At 63.0% G+C, this 16370-nt stretch overlaps 2 protein-coding genes across 2 annotated transcripts; both read right to left on the reverse strand.

The window, feature by feature from the left end:
• Positions 1 to 3656: 3656 nt before the first annotated feature.
• FAM187A (family with sequence similarity 187 member A) lies at positions 3657 to 4901 on the reverse strand. Its single transcript, XM_048321702.1, has one exon. It carries the CDS (start codon positions 4899 to 4901, stop codon positions 3657 to 3659), a length of 1245 nt encoding a protein of 414 aa, XP_048177659.1.
• An 898-nt stretch (positions 4902 to 5799) lies between these two features.
• KIF18B (kinesin family member 18B) lies at positions 5800 to 11997 on the reverse strand. The gene is given in 10 exon segments (XM_048313541.1): positions 5800 to 6471; positions 7198 to 7655; positions 7876 to 8003; positions 8341 to 8517; positions 8601 to 8641; positions 8644 to 8791; positions 9413 to 9523; positions 9783 to 9887; positions 10366 to 10520; positions 11573 to 11997. Coding segments are annotated over 10 exon segments (2334 nt in total). The 5' UTR covers positions 11946 to 11997; the 3' UTR covers positions 5800 to 5833.
• Positions 11998 to 16370: the final 4373 nt, after the last annotated feature.

Below are 16370 nucleotides of genomic sequence, written 5' to 3' on the forward strand. Positions count from 1 at the left end.
TGTCCCTCCCAGTCACAGCATAAAGGCCACAAACTGGGGCATGGATGGGTCTTGGGCACGGCCCGGGGAGGGGATGGGGGTGCTCTGGGGACATGGGGACATCGAGCGACACGTGGTGGCACCAGGGTGGGCGCCCCGAGAGGCAGCTGGGGTGAAGCTGGGAGACAGGGGGGTCCCTGGGACTCTGCTGCGGGGACAGGGACGGGAGCAGGGATGGGCACTGGCCTCGCCGCTGGCAGTAGATGGCAGCCGATGGCCGGGAAAGGCTCCTGCCTGCCGTAGGACGGGGACACCCCGCGGGACCACGGCCACCAGCACTGGACCACCAACAGTGGCCAGTGGGGAGGGCTGTGGCAACGGCTGTGTCCCTGTGGGTGCAATCTGGGGAGACCCAGAGCCACTGGGGACCATACTGGTGGGACTGGTGGGACTGGGGCAGCTGCCACGTCCTTCTTTAATCCCCAGAAGCTCCCTGCCCCCAGCCAGCCCCGTGTCCCCCCGGCTGTCCTGTGCTGGTGTCACCAGCGACAGGGGTTGTGCCCACAGAAATTCCAGGTTTGGGGCACCTACACATCCCCTCGGGACTCCTGTGTCCCCAGCCAGAGCGGTGGCATCCCTGGAGACACGAGCTGTGTGACAGCTCTGGTGACAGGGAACCTCCCTCCCTCCCAGCGGGGTGCAGGGGGGACAGAGCGGGGGCTGGGGAGCTTTGGGGTCCTGTGGGGGCACCCGCTGCTCCCCGGGGATTGATTCTGTCCTGGCTCCCACGCAGCGGGATCAAAGCAGGGGAAGCTGCCACTGCCGGCAGCGGCAGGAGGCAGAGCTGGGCTCTCCTCCTCCTCCTGTTACCCGGCCCCCCTTAATGAGACGAACTGGGAGCGGGCTGGGAGTTTTAATTGGGAGCTTCCAGGCTCAAGGAGACAAAGGTGAGATCAGCTGCTGCCGGGCAGGGAAGGAGCCAGGAGGAGCCGGTGACCCCGGCCCCGTGGGACAGCAGCACACGCGGAGCTGTCCCGGTCCCGGCCCTGCTCCTGCCACTCGTGGTCACCACCGAGGGTGGCTGTGAGGAGCTGGTGCAGGGAACCAGAGGTGGCAGTGCCAGAGGTGCCCTGGCTCGGCAGCAAAGGGGGTCACAGGCGGGGTGGGAACACTGGTCCCTGGGTCGGGTGCTTGGAGGTCTCTGTCCCAGGGTGGGGGTGTCACCAGGGGGGCAGTGATGGGGTTGGAGCAGGGAGGAAAGAAAGAACAAAACCCCTCCCCCATCACTGTACAGTGCCAGGTACCAGGAGGGCAGGTGGCTCCCCCACCCCTCGCCTGCACTCTGGGACACTGAGCAGGGTGCCCAGAAGAGGGTGCAGAGGCACCCACAGGACCCAGGGACGATGGAGATGTGGGGAAGCCACAATGGAGCCCAACCCCAGAGCAAGAGCCTTTTCTGGGCCAGCTCCGCTGGGAGCTGCTCCTGAACCCCAGTTCCCCACATGGGAACTCCTGTGGGAGCCCAAAGGCGAGCTGTAAGACAGTTTTGGGGGCCAAAAGGGGGTGCAGAATAATTGGGGAAGCTGTGGTTTAAGGGGGTGTCAGGTTGTGAGAGGGCAGAAAAGGGAGAGTGTTGTAGGGGAGGCTGTGGGAGCCTGAAGGAGGTTCAGGCTCACGGGGGTTCTAAGGGGGCACTGCCCGGGGTTGGCACAGGGAGGGGAGGAAGCAGAGCCCAGGGGGGTCTCTGAGGCCTCTCCCAGCCTGGGGATCTCTCTCCACCACTGCACCCTCCAGCTGAACCCACCCCTACCTCAAGGAGTGCATGAGGAACCAGACCATTGGATCTGGAGCCGTGTCCTCTGGCAGCTCCATGACCCCATCCCAAGCAGCTGCAGGAATGGGGAAACACAACAGCAGCCCCAAAACACACAGCCTGAAACTGTTCTGTGCCTCCACCGGTGCTGAGAAGAGCTGGGAGTCCTGGGGACAGGGGGGTGTGGAGGTCCCAGGTGCCTCCTGGCTCCTGGCTGGCACAGACGTGGCCTCGAGCTGCCACGGGCCCGCAGAGCTGCCGGGTGCCTCGGCCCCAGTGCCCGGGGCTGCTCGGCCTCGGGGTGTCCGGCTGCTGTGTCCAGCGGCTGATCCGGCCCCTGCCCGTTCTCCCCCAGCCCACGTCACCAGAGCAGCTCCTGGACATGTTGGCCAAGGGCAACAAAAACCGGGCCCAGCGTCACACCAAGGCCGACGCCACCTCGTCCCGCTCCCACGCCATCTTCCAGGTGAGGGCTGCTGCCTCTGGGATCGCTGCCATTGCTGCTGGAAACGGGGCTGCAAAACTGCCAGGACCAGCATCCCAGGGCTGTCCCCCTGAGCACTGAGCTGGGAATTTCGCTCCCCAGGGGCTCTGTCCATGTGCTCTCTGGTTTCTCGGTGCAAAGCTGCCAGTGGATTTCAATTCCAGCCAGGCCCTTGCCCGAATTCGCAGGGCTGTCACGGCTGCCTGGGCAGACGGAGGCTCTGGCTGTCACTTCAGCCCAAGCCTGGTGCCTCGGCCCTGGCTGCTTGCAGGGGAGGAGCTCAGGTGTCTGGATGCTTTTCCAGCCAGCTCCCATCTGGGCTCGTTGTTGGGTCCTGGATTCCTGCCTGCACGAATCCCTGAGCTTTGCTGGAAATCCGCCCTTCCCACTGCCAGCTCTGCCTCCCAACAAGAAAACCACAGGCTCGAGAGGATACAGGAGCAGTCCTCAGCTTCCAGCACCTCTGTGGCAGCTCCAGTCCGTGCAGGGGTTGCTCCTGGTGGGGCTGAGGGGATTACAGGGCAGTGGGGGAAGCACGTTTGATTCTACTGGGAGATTTTTAGGGATTCAGAGGAGAAGGTATGGAGCAGTGCTGCCAGGTGAGTCTTGGTGCCTGTGTCCCTCTTGGCCTGCACCAGCCCTGGGCTTGGCACCCACAGCCAAGCTGGTGCCTCCCTGGGGACACTGTCAGGCTCTGTCTGGGGGCTGAGTTCAGTGGCAAAATCCACAGGGAGAGTCAGGCCTGGAGCTGCCTCTGTGCGTGAGCCCATCCCGGCTCATGCTGTGGCTTTGGGTGCGTTTGTTGCCCTTCAAGGACCCAACCAGCTGTACCCTGCTCCATCTCTGAGTGTGGGAGATGCAGATTGTTTTCCATAGCTTTGTCCCTTCCTGCCTCCCTTCCTGACTTTGCTTCTCACCATCATCTCCAGGTGTTTGGCTCACCATCATCGACATGGTTCAAGTGCTGGAGCATTGCTGGGACCCACAGTGCCCTCCTGGACAGCAGGATTTCTCCTGGGAATGCTGAAATCCTCAAGTCACACCCTCAAACAAAAGAGATGAGCCTGGAGGGCACATCCTGCTCCCTGCTGGGACCCTGCAGAGATGCCATCACCTTTGGGAGACTTGCAAGATAACTCTGTCAGGCACAAACATTAACTCCTAATTCTGTGCTGAGTTGGGTGAGTTAAAAACACCTCAAAAGCAGAGACATTTCTGAAGAAAATTGCCAGATTAATTTGAAAAAATGTTCTCTTCCCTTCAAAAAGCCAAAATGAAACGTTGAAAAAAATGTTGAAACCAAAATATATGAAAACTTCACACTGGAAATTCCCAATGTGAGGGTGATCCAAGGTGTCCGAGTGTCCTGTGGGAGAGCTGCTATAACCTGGCCGGTTTCCTGAACGCCTGACAGCAGCAGCGGCTCACGTGGATGAGGAAGAAGATGCCGGTGATGACGGCAAAGCTGATGCCCACAGCCCTCATGACGAAGATTGACTCGGGGTCAGTGGGGCTCCGCTGGCGCCGGGGCTGGAAGGTGACACTGAGCTGGAAGCCGGCCACCAGCTCGCCCTCCCGCCAGCAGAAGTAGGTGGCTCTGTCCCTCTTGCTCACTCGCTGGAGGTGCAGGTGGTTCCCGTGGTCGATGAAGACCCTCATGTGCTTCCTGACCCCCACGAGGTAGTGGGAGCGGTAGAGCCGGACGGAGCCCTTGTCCCAGGCCACGGCGTGCTCAGGCCGTGCTCCCGGGCATGTGATGACCAGGTCACTCTGGGAGGGCTGCCTGTGGTACTGGATGGGGACACGAGGCAGCTGGGGCTTCTTGCCCAGCTTGTACACGATGTTGGAGATGGACTGCACACCCTCCTCGGGGACTTCCTTCTCTGGGCAAGGGGCCAGGCAGCTCCGGATGGCCACCTCGGGGCTGCGGAGGTGGATGAGGCGCCGGAAGTGTGCGGGCACGGCCCTGGAGCCGCAGGAGGTGACGTTGGGCAGTGCTGTGCGGTACCGGGGGTTCAGCTGGGCACTCTGCACATAGCAGAGCCCGATCCGCCGCTGCTCACCCCGCACCCCGCAGCGGTCACAGCTGGTCCAGTCCCAGAAGGTGGTGAAGAGAGTGAATTCCTTCTTCGTGTAGTCCTTTTGGACATGCTGGTCGTTGTCCAGAAAAGCCACTGTGATCTGCCTGGTGGGCTGCACGTCCACATCGTAGCCATAGAAGAAGAGCCCTTCCTTGGTGCCGCACAGGTAACGCCCCGAGTCCCTCACCTGGGCTCGGAACACGATCAGACTGAACATGCGGATGCTGAAGCGCTTCAGGAGGTCGCTGCCCGCGCGGACGTGGCTCGAGTCCACAACCACGGTGCCGTTGAAGTCCGTCAGCACCGTGGTTTCATGGCTGTGCAGGTTCTTCTGGAAATACCAGACAACAGAGGAGGCCTCCTCGGGCTTGCACCTGCAGGGCAGCTCGAAGGTCATGTCTGCCAAGTATGCGGCATTCTCGAACATCAGGAAGGCGGGACATGCCATCTTCTTGAACACATCCCCTTTCTTCTCAATGGCAAAGGCCTGGAGAACAACCACCAGGGAGAGGAGAATGGCAGCTCCCAGTAGCCTCGTCCCCATTGCTCCGGGTGGTCTCTGGTCCAGCAGAACTCACCCAGCCCAGCCAGGGATCTGCTGGGAGCATCCTGCCCTGAAACAGCCCAGCCTCTGTCACCCACTCTGGAACCCACCTGTCCCCAGCAGCTCTGGAGCATTGTCACCCATGGCCCTGGCAACAATGGAGCTGAGCTGGGAACAGTGGAACCCCCAACATCTCATCGTGGTTTGAGTTGGATGGGAACTTAGAGAGGATCTCTAGTGCAGATCACCATCTTCATGGCTGGTGCCGGCAGGAGGGTATTGGCTTTTGGGGCAGTGGGCTATGCCTTGATGACTGGGGCCTGTTAGAGAGGGCAAGAGAATCTTCGACCATTGGCTGGCCCATCTGCTGGGAGGGGCTTTACATAGAAAGGCTTGGGGAGTGGTTTCCAAAGTGGCAATGCTTGTGCCACTGCTTCCTCCTGGGGAAGAGACCAGGCCAGCCAGTGCAGCCTGATGTTCCTTGGCTCAAGCCCCACCAGTGGTGTGTGTGGCTGTGGTGAAACCTCTCACACCCCACGTGGTTTCTGGATCCCCTCTTTGAAGTGCCAAACAGTCACAGCACGAGGAGCAAACAAGAACTAGAAATGTGGATGTGCAGCGGCAGGGCCACGATCACACTGCAGTGACAGAGACACAGTGGGACAGCTCACATGCCTGGGATGTTGGCATGGATGGCCATGGCCGTGTGTGCCCTCACCTGCGCTCTGGAACACTGAGCAGAGGGCCCAGACCCCCCATAGCAAAGGGTGCAGAGGCACCCACACGCCCTGGGATGGTGGAGAAGGGGGATGGGCCCCAACCCCAGAGCAAGAGCCTTTTCCAGGCTCCCCACACGAGGGGCAGGCAGGAGGGAACAGCCTCGTGTTGGCCCTTGGATTTGGAACAGAACAATTTATTAAAAACACAACAACTTATTTCCTAAACCCACCCATAACCTGCAAACAAACGAACAGGACTGAGCCAACAGCGGGGACACAAACGCGGAGACGCAGCTGGAACCATGGGCAGAGGGGCACTGCGGGCCAGGGGGGGATGCTCGGGAGGCTGCAGGAAGAACGGAAGAGAGAGGAGCTGAAGGCGTTTGGAGTTTGAACGCTGGGAGGGGCGCCGGGCGGTGGATGCGGGAGGGCTGCCCGGTGCTCTGGCTGCTGCTGCTGCTCAGCGCTCGGGGGAAGCAGCTCTGGAGCCGGCCCGGGAACGGGGCTGGGGGTCCGTGCGGCCGCTGGCGCCGGGGTGCCAGGGCTTTGGGTGCGCGCCGGCGGGGAGGGCTGGGGGCTGACACTACGGGGCCCCGGGGACACGGCGGGGCTCTGCGCGGGGCTCTGCGCTGCCCGGGGAATCTCTGCTGCCTTCCCATGTCTCCGCTGGCGCTTCCTCCGTGTTCGGGAGCTGCGGGAATTTTCTGACTGGGAATCGCTGCTCGACTCGAGCACCTTCTTAACCGGCCCGGGAGAGATCGGCCTGGGGCTGGAGCACGCAGAGAGCTCCTGGGAGCACTCCGGGTCGGCACTGGGCACGGGGGGATCGGGCACGGTGACAGGCACCTCGGCTAAAGGAGTAGAGAAGAAACAGAGTCACCTCCCTGTTTTCAGCTCCCGGACACCCCCAAGCCCCGGAGCACCCCCTGTGCCCCCCAGCTCAGTGCAGATCTGCTCTCCCAGGCCCGCAGCAGCCCTTTGCCAGTGGCTGTTCCATCAAAGTGCATCCAACCCAGAGGAAAAGAGCCGGCGCAGGCGCCGGGCTGGTCCCACGGGGCAGTGCCCCGGGGCAGTGCCTGCTCTGTCCCCGGCAAACGGGGTCTGCAGAGCCACAGCTCCGCTCCCAGGATCGCGCCGTGGCACGGAGGATGAGGAGGAAGAGCTCAGCCCTGCTCAGAGCCGGCTGCCGGCTGCGAGGCTCCACCGCGGCTGGCTTGGGCAGGGGAAGCAGGGAGGAGTAACGGAGACGGGAGAAACGCGGCTCAGAACTGCTGCTCTGGGCTCCTGGGGCAGGGACATCCCTCCCGTGGGAGCTGCCTCGCACACACGAGCTGAGCTCCCCGGAGCCCAGGGCCGCTCCCAGCTCCTGCCCGAGGTGCTGCCCAGCTCGGATCGCTCTGCACAGTGAGGCCGGAGCCATGCCGGGCACGACCCGTTTGGTGACACCTGGGGACACGCCCGTTCCTCTGCCCTGTGCCCACCGCAGCCAGGAGCTGTGTCCCACCACCAGCTCCTCCAGCACCCACCGAGACCCAGAAGAGGGGCCAGTCCCCACTGTCCCCATCCCAAATCCTCACCGTCACAGCTCAGTTGCATTCCCAGGGCTGGAGCGGCCTCACTGGGCTCTGTGGGGCTGCTGGGAGCTGCAGCTTCCTCCGGTCCTACAGACTCCTCCAGTCCTATGGGCTCCTCCAGCCCAATGGAGTCCTCTGACCCTACGGACTCCTCCGGCCCTACGGACTCCTCCGGCCCTACGGACTCCTCCGGCCCTACGGACTCCTCCAGCCCTACGGACTCGTCCGGCCCTACGGACTCCTCCGGCCCGATGGACTCCTCCAGCCCTACGGACTCCTCCAGCCCTACGGACTCCTCCAGCCCTACGGACTCCTCCGGCCCTACAGACTCCTCCGGCCCTACAGACTCCTCCGGCCCTACAGACTCCTCCGGCCCTACAGACTCCTCCAGCCCGATGGACTCCTCCAGTGCCAGGACCTCCACCTCCTCTGTCTTCGCAGTCATTTCATCAGGGCAGAGGCTGTGAGTAGAGTTTTGGGGTAAGAGAGTTAAATTTGGAAGATGGGATATTCCCAAGCTCTAAATCCCTTCCTGGAGAGCCTGAGATGCAAGGGGCCCACGGGGCAGGCCACCATCTCCAGGCACAGCCCTGGTCCCGCGTCCATCCAGACCATGGACAACCCAGTCTGGCCAGGATGAGGAGAGGCAGCAGGATGTGGGGAGGGCACAAGGACACTCACCTTTGTTCCAGGTGCCCAGACAGCTCCTGCAGAAGCAGACTTGGTGTCCTGGCCTGGAACTGCAGATCAGGCAGGGAAGCTACTCTGGGGCTGCGGGGAGACATCCCGGTGCGCTGCAGCTGCAGGGCCTGCGATGAGGCAGTGGTTAAAACACAATGGGGCAGCACGGGCCCACCTCTGGGGCTGGAGAAGGGCAGCTCCTCAGCCTTCTCCAGGCTCCAGGGCCCCCGGGAGCCCCGGCTGACTGCAGGGGACAGGACCTGTGCTCAGGGACCTGGTGCCATGGGCTAAAGCCCCGCGGGCCCCTGGGCTTAGCAGCTTTAGCAGCAGAGTGGGCACACGCTGCTGCAGCTCCATCGGCTGCTCCTGCTCCGGGCTGGGAGATTCCCGCAGGATACGGGAGGCACCCACCACGCACCCTCCTGCCCCCCACCCAGCAGCTCCCGAGCCCCTCCCGGTGCTCACCGGCAGCAGGATGTGCCGGGCCTGGCTGGCGAACCGCAGCGTGCTGCAGGTGTCGGGGCCGGCGGGCGCCGCGGGGCTCACGGCCGCGATCACGGTGCTGCGGCAGCTGCCGCCCAGCGAGTCCTTCAGCAGGCGGGTCAGTTTGCTGTCCCGGAACGGCACGTGGCTCTGCCCGCCCTGTGCCGGGACACCGAGGCTCCGCTCAGCTCCGGGCCCCGGGGAGCCAGACCTCGGCGGGGCCCGGCCAGGAGCAGCCTCACCTTGGCTCCAGCCAGTGCACGGATGACGGTTTTGAGGGCCAGCGGTTGATGCTGGTGCCCTCCCACAGCCCCTCTCCTCGGCCCGCAGGGTCCCAGACTCGCTCCGAGCCTGCCAGGTCGATGAAGCTCAGCTTGGCCAGGCGTAGATCCCCGGCGGGGCCGCCAGCAGGATCCCACTGCTTCACCTGGATCTGCGGGGACAGAGGGGCTGAGGCTGTGGCTCCACACAGCTGCTGGAGCAGGAACAGGGCTGTCCCCCAGCAGGGACAGGGCTCTGTGTTTCCAGGAGAAGGGACAGTGATTCCTGTGGGGAGATGAGGCAGGAGCAGGAGAGGAACCTGGCATGTCGTGAGGACGAGCCAAACACCTGGTGATGACATGAGGAGCAGAGCCAGGGAAGGGATCTGGCAGGAAGGGACAGCTATGGGAACAATCAGCATCTCCCACGCTCGATGATAGAGAGGGGTGAGGCTGGTCAGGTCCAGAGGGACTGGAAAAGCATCCAGACACCTGAGCTCCTCCCCTGCAAGCAGCCAGGGCCGAGGCACCAGGCTTGGGCTGAAGTGACAGCCAGAGCCTCCGTCTGCCCAGGCAGCCGTGACAGCCCTGCGAATTCGGGCAAGGGCCTGGCTGGAATTGAAATCCACTGGCAGCTTTGCACCGAGAAACCAGAGAGCACATGGACAGAGCCCCTGGGGAGCGAAATTCCCAGCTCAGTGCTCAGGGGGACAGCCCTGGGATGCTGGTCCTGGCAGTTTTGCAGCCCCGTTTCCAGCAGCAATGGCAGCGATCCCAGAGGCAGCAGCCCTCACCTGGAAGATGGCGTGGGAGCGGGACGAGGTGGCGTCGGCCTTGGTGTGACGCTGGGCCCGGTTTTTGTTGCCCTTGGCCAACATGTCCAGGAGCTGCTCTGGTGACGTGGGCTGGGGGAGAACGGGCAGGGGCCGGATCAGCCGCTGGACACAGCAGCCGGACACCCCAAGGCCGAGCAGCCCCGGGCACTGGGGCCGAGGCACCCGGCAGCTCTGCGGGCCCGTGGCAGCTCGAGGCCACGTCTGTGCCAGCCAGGAGCCAGGAGGCACCTGGGACCTCCACACCCCCCTGTCCCCAGGACTCCCAGCTCTTCTCAGCACCGGTGCAGATGAGTCTGTCCCAGCTCTTGTGCCCTTTTTGTGCCCAGACCTGGTGGAAGGAGAGACCCTGTGTCACGGCTCCTTTCCCGGGCTGCTCCCAGACGTTCAGCGGGCCCCGGGGCTCCAGCAGGTCATACACACGCTCTTTGTACACCTGGAGCAGGAAATCGAGGTCAGGCTGAGGTTTGGTTCTCTGACAGAGAGCTGGGAGAAGAGCTGGGTACCCCTGCAGGATCTGGCACAACTGGGGGTCCCCCCTGACCCCACCTCCAGACCCCATTCCCCTGGGAGCAGCTGATGGGGCTCGGAAGGCAGGGACAGCTCCCAGAGTTTTGGTGAGCAGTTCCCCCAACCCCGCTCCTCTCCAGCCTTTCCAGCCAGGAAGCCCTCAGTGCTTGGTGGAGCATGGCAAGGAAGAGAAAAGCCCCGCGCTCCAGCTGGCAGAAACCAGCAGCACCAGTTCACTCCACTGGGTGGGGGATCCTGCTTCCAGTCAGGCTGCCCTGCGGACCCCGTGCACAGATGGGGACACTGCAGGTACCCTGAGTGTGGCACTACAGGCTCTGGATCAACCCCAAATCTCTTCCCTGGGGACCCTGAGGCAGGAGGGGACACGCTGGGCCACAGCAAACCTGCTGGTAGGAGACGAGGACCTCCCAGCTCTTGTCCTTCATGGCCTCGAGCCTTTTGTACAGCTCCACCGTGGCCAGGTGCACGATGCCGGGGCTGGTCTTGGAGCCCACCATGGTGTAGGTCTTCCCGACTCCTGAAGCACCGTAGGCAAACACTGGAAGGAGAAGGGGTGGGTGGTGAAATGATCTATAATTCCTCACCTGGTGCAGCAGAAAGTTGGGTCCTGGCTGGAGAGGAGAGCAGAGCAGAGCAGAGGAGCTTCCCACACAGACAAGACACGAGGTAAAACTCATAACCTTCCCCATTGCTCCTCAGGGCAATTTTTCTCCCTGCTTTCAGCCTCTCTAGTGCAGGGACACAACGAGTCCCCAGATGAGCACTGCTCCCATGCTCACATCACCTCTGACCCTGCCCTGGGACAAGCTGACAGCCTTGCTTCCCCCAGCTCTCCCCACGAGGCATTTCTGCTTCCAGACCTTGTCATTCCTCTATTTTACCCCATCTTCCAACACCTCCTTTGAAGCCTCCACATCAGGGTGGGACACACTGATCTGGAGCCTCAGCCCTTCTCCCATAGGCAGCACTCAGTGCTGGGGCCTGGGGACAGAGGCAGCCCTTCAGTGGCTCTCAGGAACCACCGAGAGCTGGAACAGCATCCCCTGGTCCAAGCACCTGGCACAGGATGAGCCTGGAGAGCCCTGGGCTCCTCCCGCGCTGTGCCCGTGACATCCAACGGCTGCCAACAGCTGGGAATGGCTCCAGGGGCTGCAGCAGCAGCGAGGGGCTGTGGGAGCTGGCCAGGCCCGGTCACACCCGGCTCTACGGAGCCATTCAGGGTGGGAAGGGATGGCAAAGCCAAGGGGCTCTTTCCCCATGCATCCACCACATTTCTTCCCATCCTTCCTGACCCAGGACAGACAAGAGCGAGTGATCCTTGTCCCTCGAAATGCCTGGACAGCTCCTGCCCAGCCTCACCTCTACCCCAACCCCACATCCACCCTCTCCACCCCATCTCCCAGAGGGCCCAGCACTGCTGGAACCAACAAGCTTCAGGCTGTGTGGTTTTGGGTTGCTGTTATGTCACCCCATTCCCAAAGATGCATGGGAGCTTCCAAATTAAATCCAGGGCTCTGCTGAGCCCACTCAGCCTGGGAATGGATGGGGCAGGAGCTCCTGCAGGGATCACAGGTGTGTGCCAGGACTTACCGGAGCAGTTGTAGCCAGCGAGGAGGGTGTCCAGCAGAGGGAGCGTGGTGTGCTGGAACACCTCCTCCTGCGTGGCCCCCTCGTCAAAAACGTGGTCGAACACAAATTGGAGGTTCCTGCGGCGGCGGCCGGGGCTGCGGGCAGTGCCGCCGGCGCTGCCGGGCTCCTCGGGGCTGAGCAGCACCACGTTCTGGTTCAGGACGTGCAGGACGGGGGGTGCAGCTCGCTCCCGGGGGCTGGGGGGCCGCACACGCAGCACCACAGCCACGGAGCCCTCCTGGGGCAGCGGGGTCTGCGCCCCAACAGGGACCTGGGGCTGGAGCATGGGGCTGCTGGGGGTCACGGCTCCTGATCCAAGGATTTGGGTCCTCATGCGGTCTGGGGGGAAATAGGTTCAGCTGGAGGGTGCAGTGGGGGAGAGAGATCCCCAGGTTGAGTGACATCTCAGAGCCCCCCCCCCCCCATTCCCCTGGGGTCTGCGCCCACTCCCCTCCCTGTGCCAACCCCGCCCGGTGCCCCTTTGGAGCCCCCCATGAGCCTGAACCTCCTTCAGGCTCCCACAGCCTCTCCCAAAACCTTGCCCCCCCTTCGGGTGACCTTGGATACCCAACGGCCCTACAAACCCCTTCATGCTCCCCTGGGTCCCCACAGTCTCCCCACAGACCCTAAGTCTCTTTGGGACACAGCCCCCTCCCACAGCCTCCCCAAGGATCCCCAACATCCTCCTTCGAGCCCACTCAGCCTCCCCCCCTTTTGGCCCCCAGAGCCCCTCTCACAACCCCATCACCCCTTTGGTCCACTCAGAGCCCCCTCCCACAGCCCGGCTTCCCTTCCCTCCAGACCCCCGTGTCCCCATTCCGCCCCCCGGCCCCTCCCCAGCCCAGCCCAGCAGAACTGACCCAGCGACCGCGTCCCCAGCGGGGACGGCACCACCCACGCGTGGGCTCGGCAGTGCCTGGAGACGTGTGCAGTGTGCCACGTTCACCGAGAAGGGGCTTTGCAATCGCCTCCGTGCGGAGAGCAGCGACCGGAGCGCAGCTGAGCGATGCCATCGCGGCCGGAGCTGCCGGGAGCGGCGGCCGCGGGACAGCCCGGCCGTTGTCACTCGCGCTCAGGAATCCGCCGGTGCCCGGCAGCCCCGGAACGCTGTCGCTCGTGCCGCTGGCGGCCGTGGAACTGTGCCGGGACCAACGGCACCCCCGACGATTCATTCTCGTGGAACCACAGGGGTCACCGAAGGGTTTGGGTTGGACGGGACCCGAAAAGATGATCTCGTTACAGCTCCCCAGAGTGGAGGGGCAGCCCTCCCTCTCTCACCCCTCTGGCCACTCCTCTTTTGCTGCAGTTTGGCGTTTGGTGTTGACTGTTGGCTCAGGTGCAGCTTTTCCTCCACTGGAACCCCCAAGTCCTTCTCCACAGGGCTGCTCCCAGCTCTTCTCCCACTCTGTGCTGGTGCCTGGGATTGTCCCTGTGCAGGTGCAGCCCCTTGCACTTGGCTTTATTGAACTTCATCGTGTTCTCTTGGTCCCACTTCTCAAGCTTGTCCAGGTCCCCCCGGATGCCACCTGCACCACTCAGCTTCATGTCACCTTTGTGAACGTGCTGAGGGTGGGCTTGACTCACTGTCCGTGTCAGTGAGGAAGGGATTGCAGAGCCCTGGTGCCACCGGAGAACCCTGAGGGTCCCCTGGTCACCGGCCTCCCCCAGGACATGGGGCCACTGCCCACAACCCTCTGGCTGCATCCAGCCAGCCAATTCCTCACCCACTCACAGCCCACCCTTCACACCTGTGTCCCTCCAGTTCAGGGATGAGGATGTCCTGTGGGACCGTGTCTTGTGTGCTGGATTTTTAAAGGGGATGAAGGAAGCTCCAGCCTGTGGGTGCAGCTGTGGATTGGGGTGTTGGGGGATGTTGCTCTGTCGCAGTTCGTGGTGTGTAATGAGGGTCCCTCGTGTTGAGGTGCGCATTTAGTGCAGAGAGCTCAGGAGGCAGCTGCCCTGGGAGCTCCAGGGTGAGTTCTGCAGGGGAAATGGCCAGAGCCCCCGGCAATGGGCCAGGGCCTGGCAATGACCCAAAGGGCCCAGGGCCCTGCGGCACCGGGCGGGTGACTGGACACTCGGACACAGCAGGAAGACCCCACTGCCAGGTGCACAGACTGGGAGGGGATGGAAGCCTGGGGGTTCCTTTGTTGGAGTCCCTCCCCAGAGGCTCTGTCTCAAGCTGTTATTGAGCTGCTGCACCACAATGAAATTCCATAAAGAAACCAGAGCCTGGGACTGCACTCTTGGAGCTCTGGGGCTGAGCTGGAGAGGAAACCAGGAGCAACTGTGGAATGGGGTGTGGGGGAGCCAACAAGGCCCCTTGGGACACTAGAGCCACTGAGGGCCTTGGCCCCACCAGTGCCAGTCTGGGGTGGGAGTGTAGCTGCCAGGGCAGCTCCAGGATGGATGACAGGGAAGTTTCCTGAACAGTTTCTGACCCAGATGGGACCTCAGGTCACCTTCCTTCTGCAAACATCCAACTGCCAGCACCAGGTGACTGACCAGTATGTCAATAGGTAGAGAATGATCAACCCACTTTTTGTGATTTTATATTGATAATCCTTTGTGATTTTATATCGGAAATAATTTCTGGCCTATGGCAACTCTGTTGACCTTAATTCTGTTCTGTTTGGTAACTGCAATAATGTTGTGTGTCAGGGCAGTGTTAAAACCCTTGAAACTTTTCCCTTTGAGTGTATTAGCAGGAATGCCCCACTAAAAGCAAGGGAGGAATTCCTGTTGAGGAATCTCTGGAGCTGCTGCTGCAAAGGGGCTTCAGTGCCAGCCTGGAGGGGCAGGAGTGTTACTGGCACGGGAGCTCTGGGATGGATGGCTGGGAAGTTTCCTGAACAATTTCTAAGCCATATGGGACCCCAGCCCATCTTCCTTCTCCAAACATCCAACTCCCAGCACTGCGTGAGTTCACCTGGGATCTTTGCAGCAGGGAGGAAACAAAGGGAGAGTGTTAAAATTCCCTGAGCAGATTCCACATAAATTCTAAGAGCGGGTTTGAGTCTCTCCGTTGGTGCAGTCACTGCAGTGGGGCGGTACAGGGCTGGGCTGCGCCTGCTGCGGCTGCAGGGGAGCAGGATCCGAGCTGGGCTCGGGGGGAAAGAGCGAGCCCAGAGTCCTTTCAGCGTTTTAAAGGATGAAGTGGGAAACTGTTGACGATCCTGTCCTGCAGCATGTGCTGGACACTGCGTTTAGTGCGCGGTGGTTGCTCTGAGGCCCCTCCATCGCGGTCTCCTGCGCAGCTCCCAGGCCGCCCGCGGTGGCCGCTGGGGCACAAACCCCGTGGAACGAGCCGGTCCCTGGGAACGCTGGTGCTGCTCACGGAGCCTCCTCGGGAATGGGGATCCAGGGCGATCCGCGGGGAGAGGCTCCTCGGCTCCAAACCGCTCCTGTAACTATTTACGCCACAGCGGTAACACTGTCCCCTCTTGCCCGCTCAGCCCCTCACGATCTGATGCCCCCTTAAGCCACGGCCTCCTCACTGTCCCTGCACCTTCTTTGGGGCCCCAAAACCCCTCGCACAGGGCCCTGCACCCACTCCGTGCCGTGCCCCGCTCCCGGCCCCGTTCCCGCCTCGCTCCGCTCCAGGCGGGTTCCCGCCGCCGCGCCGCCTTTAAATTGCCCGCGAGGCCCCGCCCTGCCCCCTGATTGGCCCCGCGCCGCCTCCGACTCCCATTGGCTGCGTTTCGCGTGGTGCCTCATGGGGGTTGTAGTCCGGAGCCTCGCGCGATGCACCATGGGAGCTGCAGTCTCGCCGCCACCCGCGCCCCCTGCCGGCGGCTCCCGTGGCAGCAGCAGCAGCTCCGAGCCCCGGCGGCGAGGGGGCTTGGAAGGTCCTGGGGGTCCCGGAGGGTCCGGGAGGGTCCCCGGGCGGGGCTTCGGTTCTCGGGGACCTTCTGCTCGGGGCTGCGATTCAGCCCGGCCTCGCCGCCGCCTCCAGCTGGGAGCGATGCTGGGGAGCAGCGCCGGGATCCGCCGAGGCTTGGGACACACACACAGAGCTGGGGCAGGGAGCGCATACCTGGAACACACACACACACCTGGAACACACTCACCTGGGGGCACACACACCCCTGTGACACAGACACATACGTGGGACACAGACACACTCACCTGGAACACACACCTGAGGGACACACAGCCCTGGGACACAGACACATCCCTGGGGACCCACACAAACACCTGGGGGAACACACATACAGACCTGGGGGCACACTCCCCCGGGGGGGGGACACGCTTGGAACACTCACACATTCCCCTCTGAGGGGATGCACGCAACCCCCTGGGACACACACACACGCGCGCACACACACCTGGGGACATGGACACACATTCTTGGGGACACACATACCACACACACCCACAGCCAGGAGGACATCCAGCCCCGTCCTGCCCCTAAGGCCACTCCGTGTCCCCAGGGCTCTCACTCTCTGATCCCACCACAGCCACTCCGGAGGCGGCCGCTGGCCCCGGGCACCCGCTGTCACCTCTAATTGGGCCACGTCCTGCCCGTGCCGAAGCAGCGGTGACGGCCGTGTGTGCCCGAGGGTCCCGGTGGCTCTGTGTGGCCTGACCGTGCCCCTCCCCTCACAGTGGCAATGCTGTGTTACTCAGGGGACACCCCCACATGGGGCCACCCCGGCTCTGGGGACAGGGCCATGGTAGTGGCGGCACCCCAAGCGGCCCCACTGACAGGGACGGGGGGATGGGCTGATTCGATAAACCAAGCGGCGTCGGGATGGGG

This window comes from Corvus hawaiiensis, chromosome 1 (assembly GCF_020740725.1).
Source record: "Corvus hawaiiensis isolate bCorHaw1 chromosome 1, bCorHaw1.pri.cur, whole genome shotgun sequence".
Lineage (NCBI taxonomy): Eukaryota > Metazoa > Chordata > Aves > Passeriformes > Corvidae > Corvus > Corvus hawaiiensis.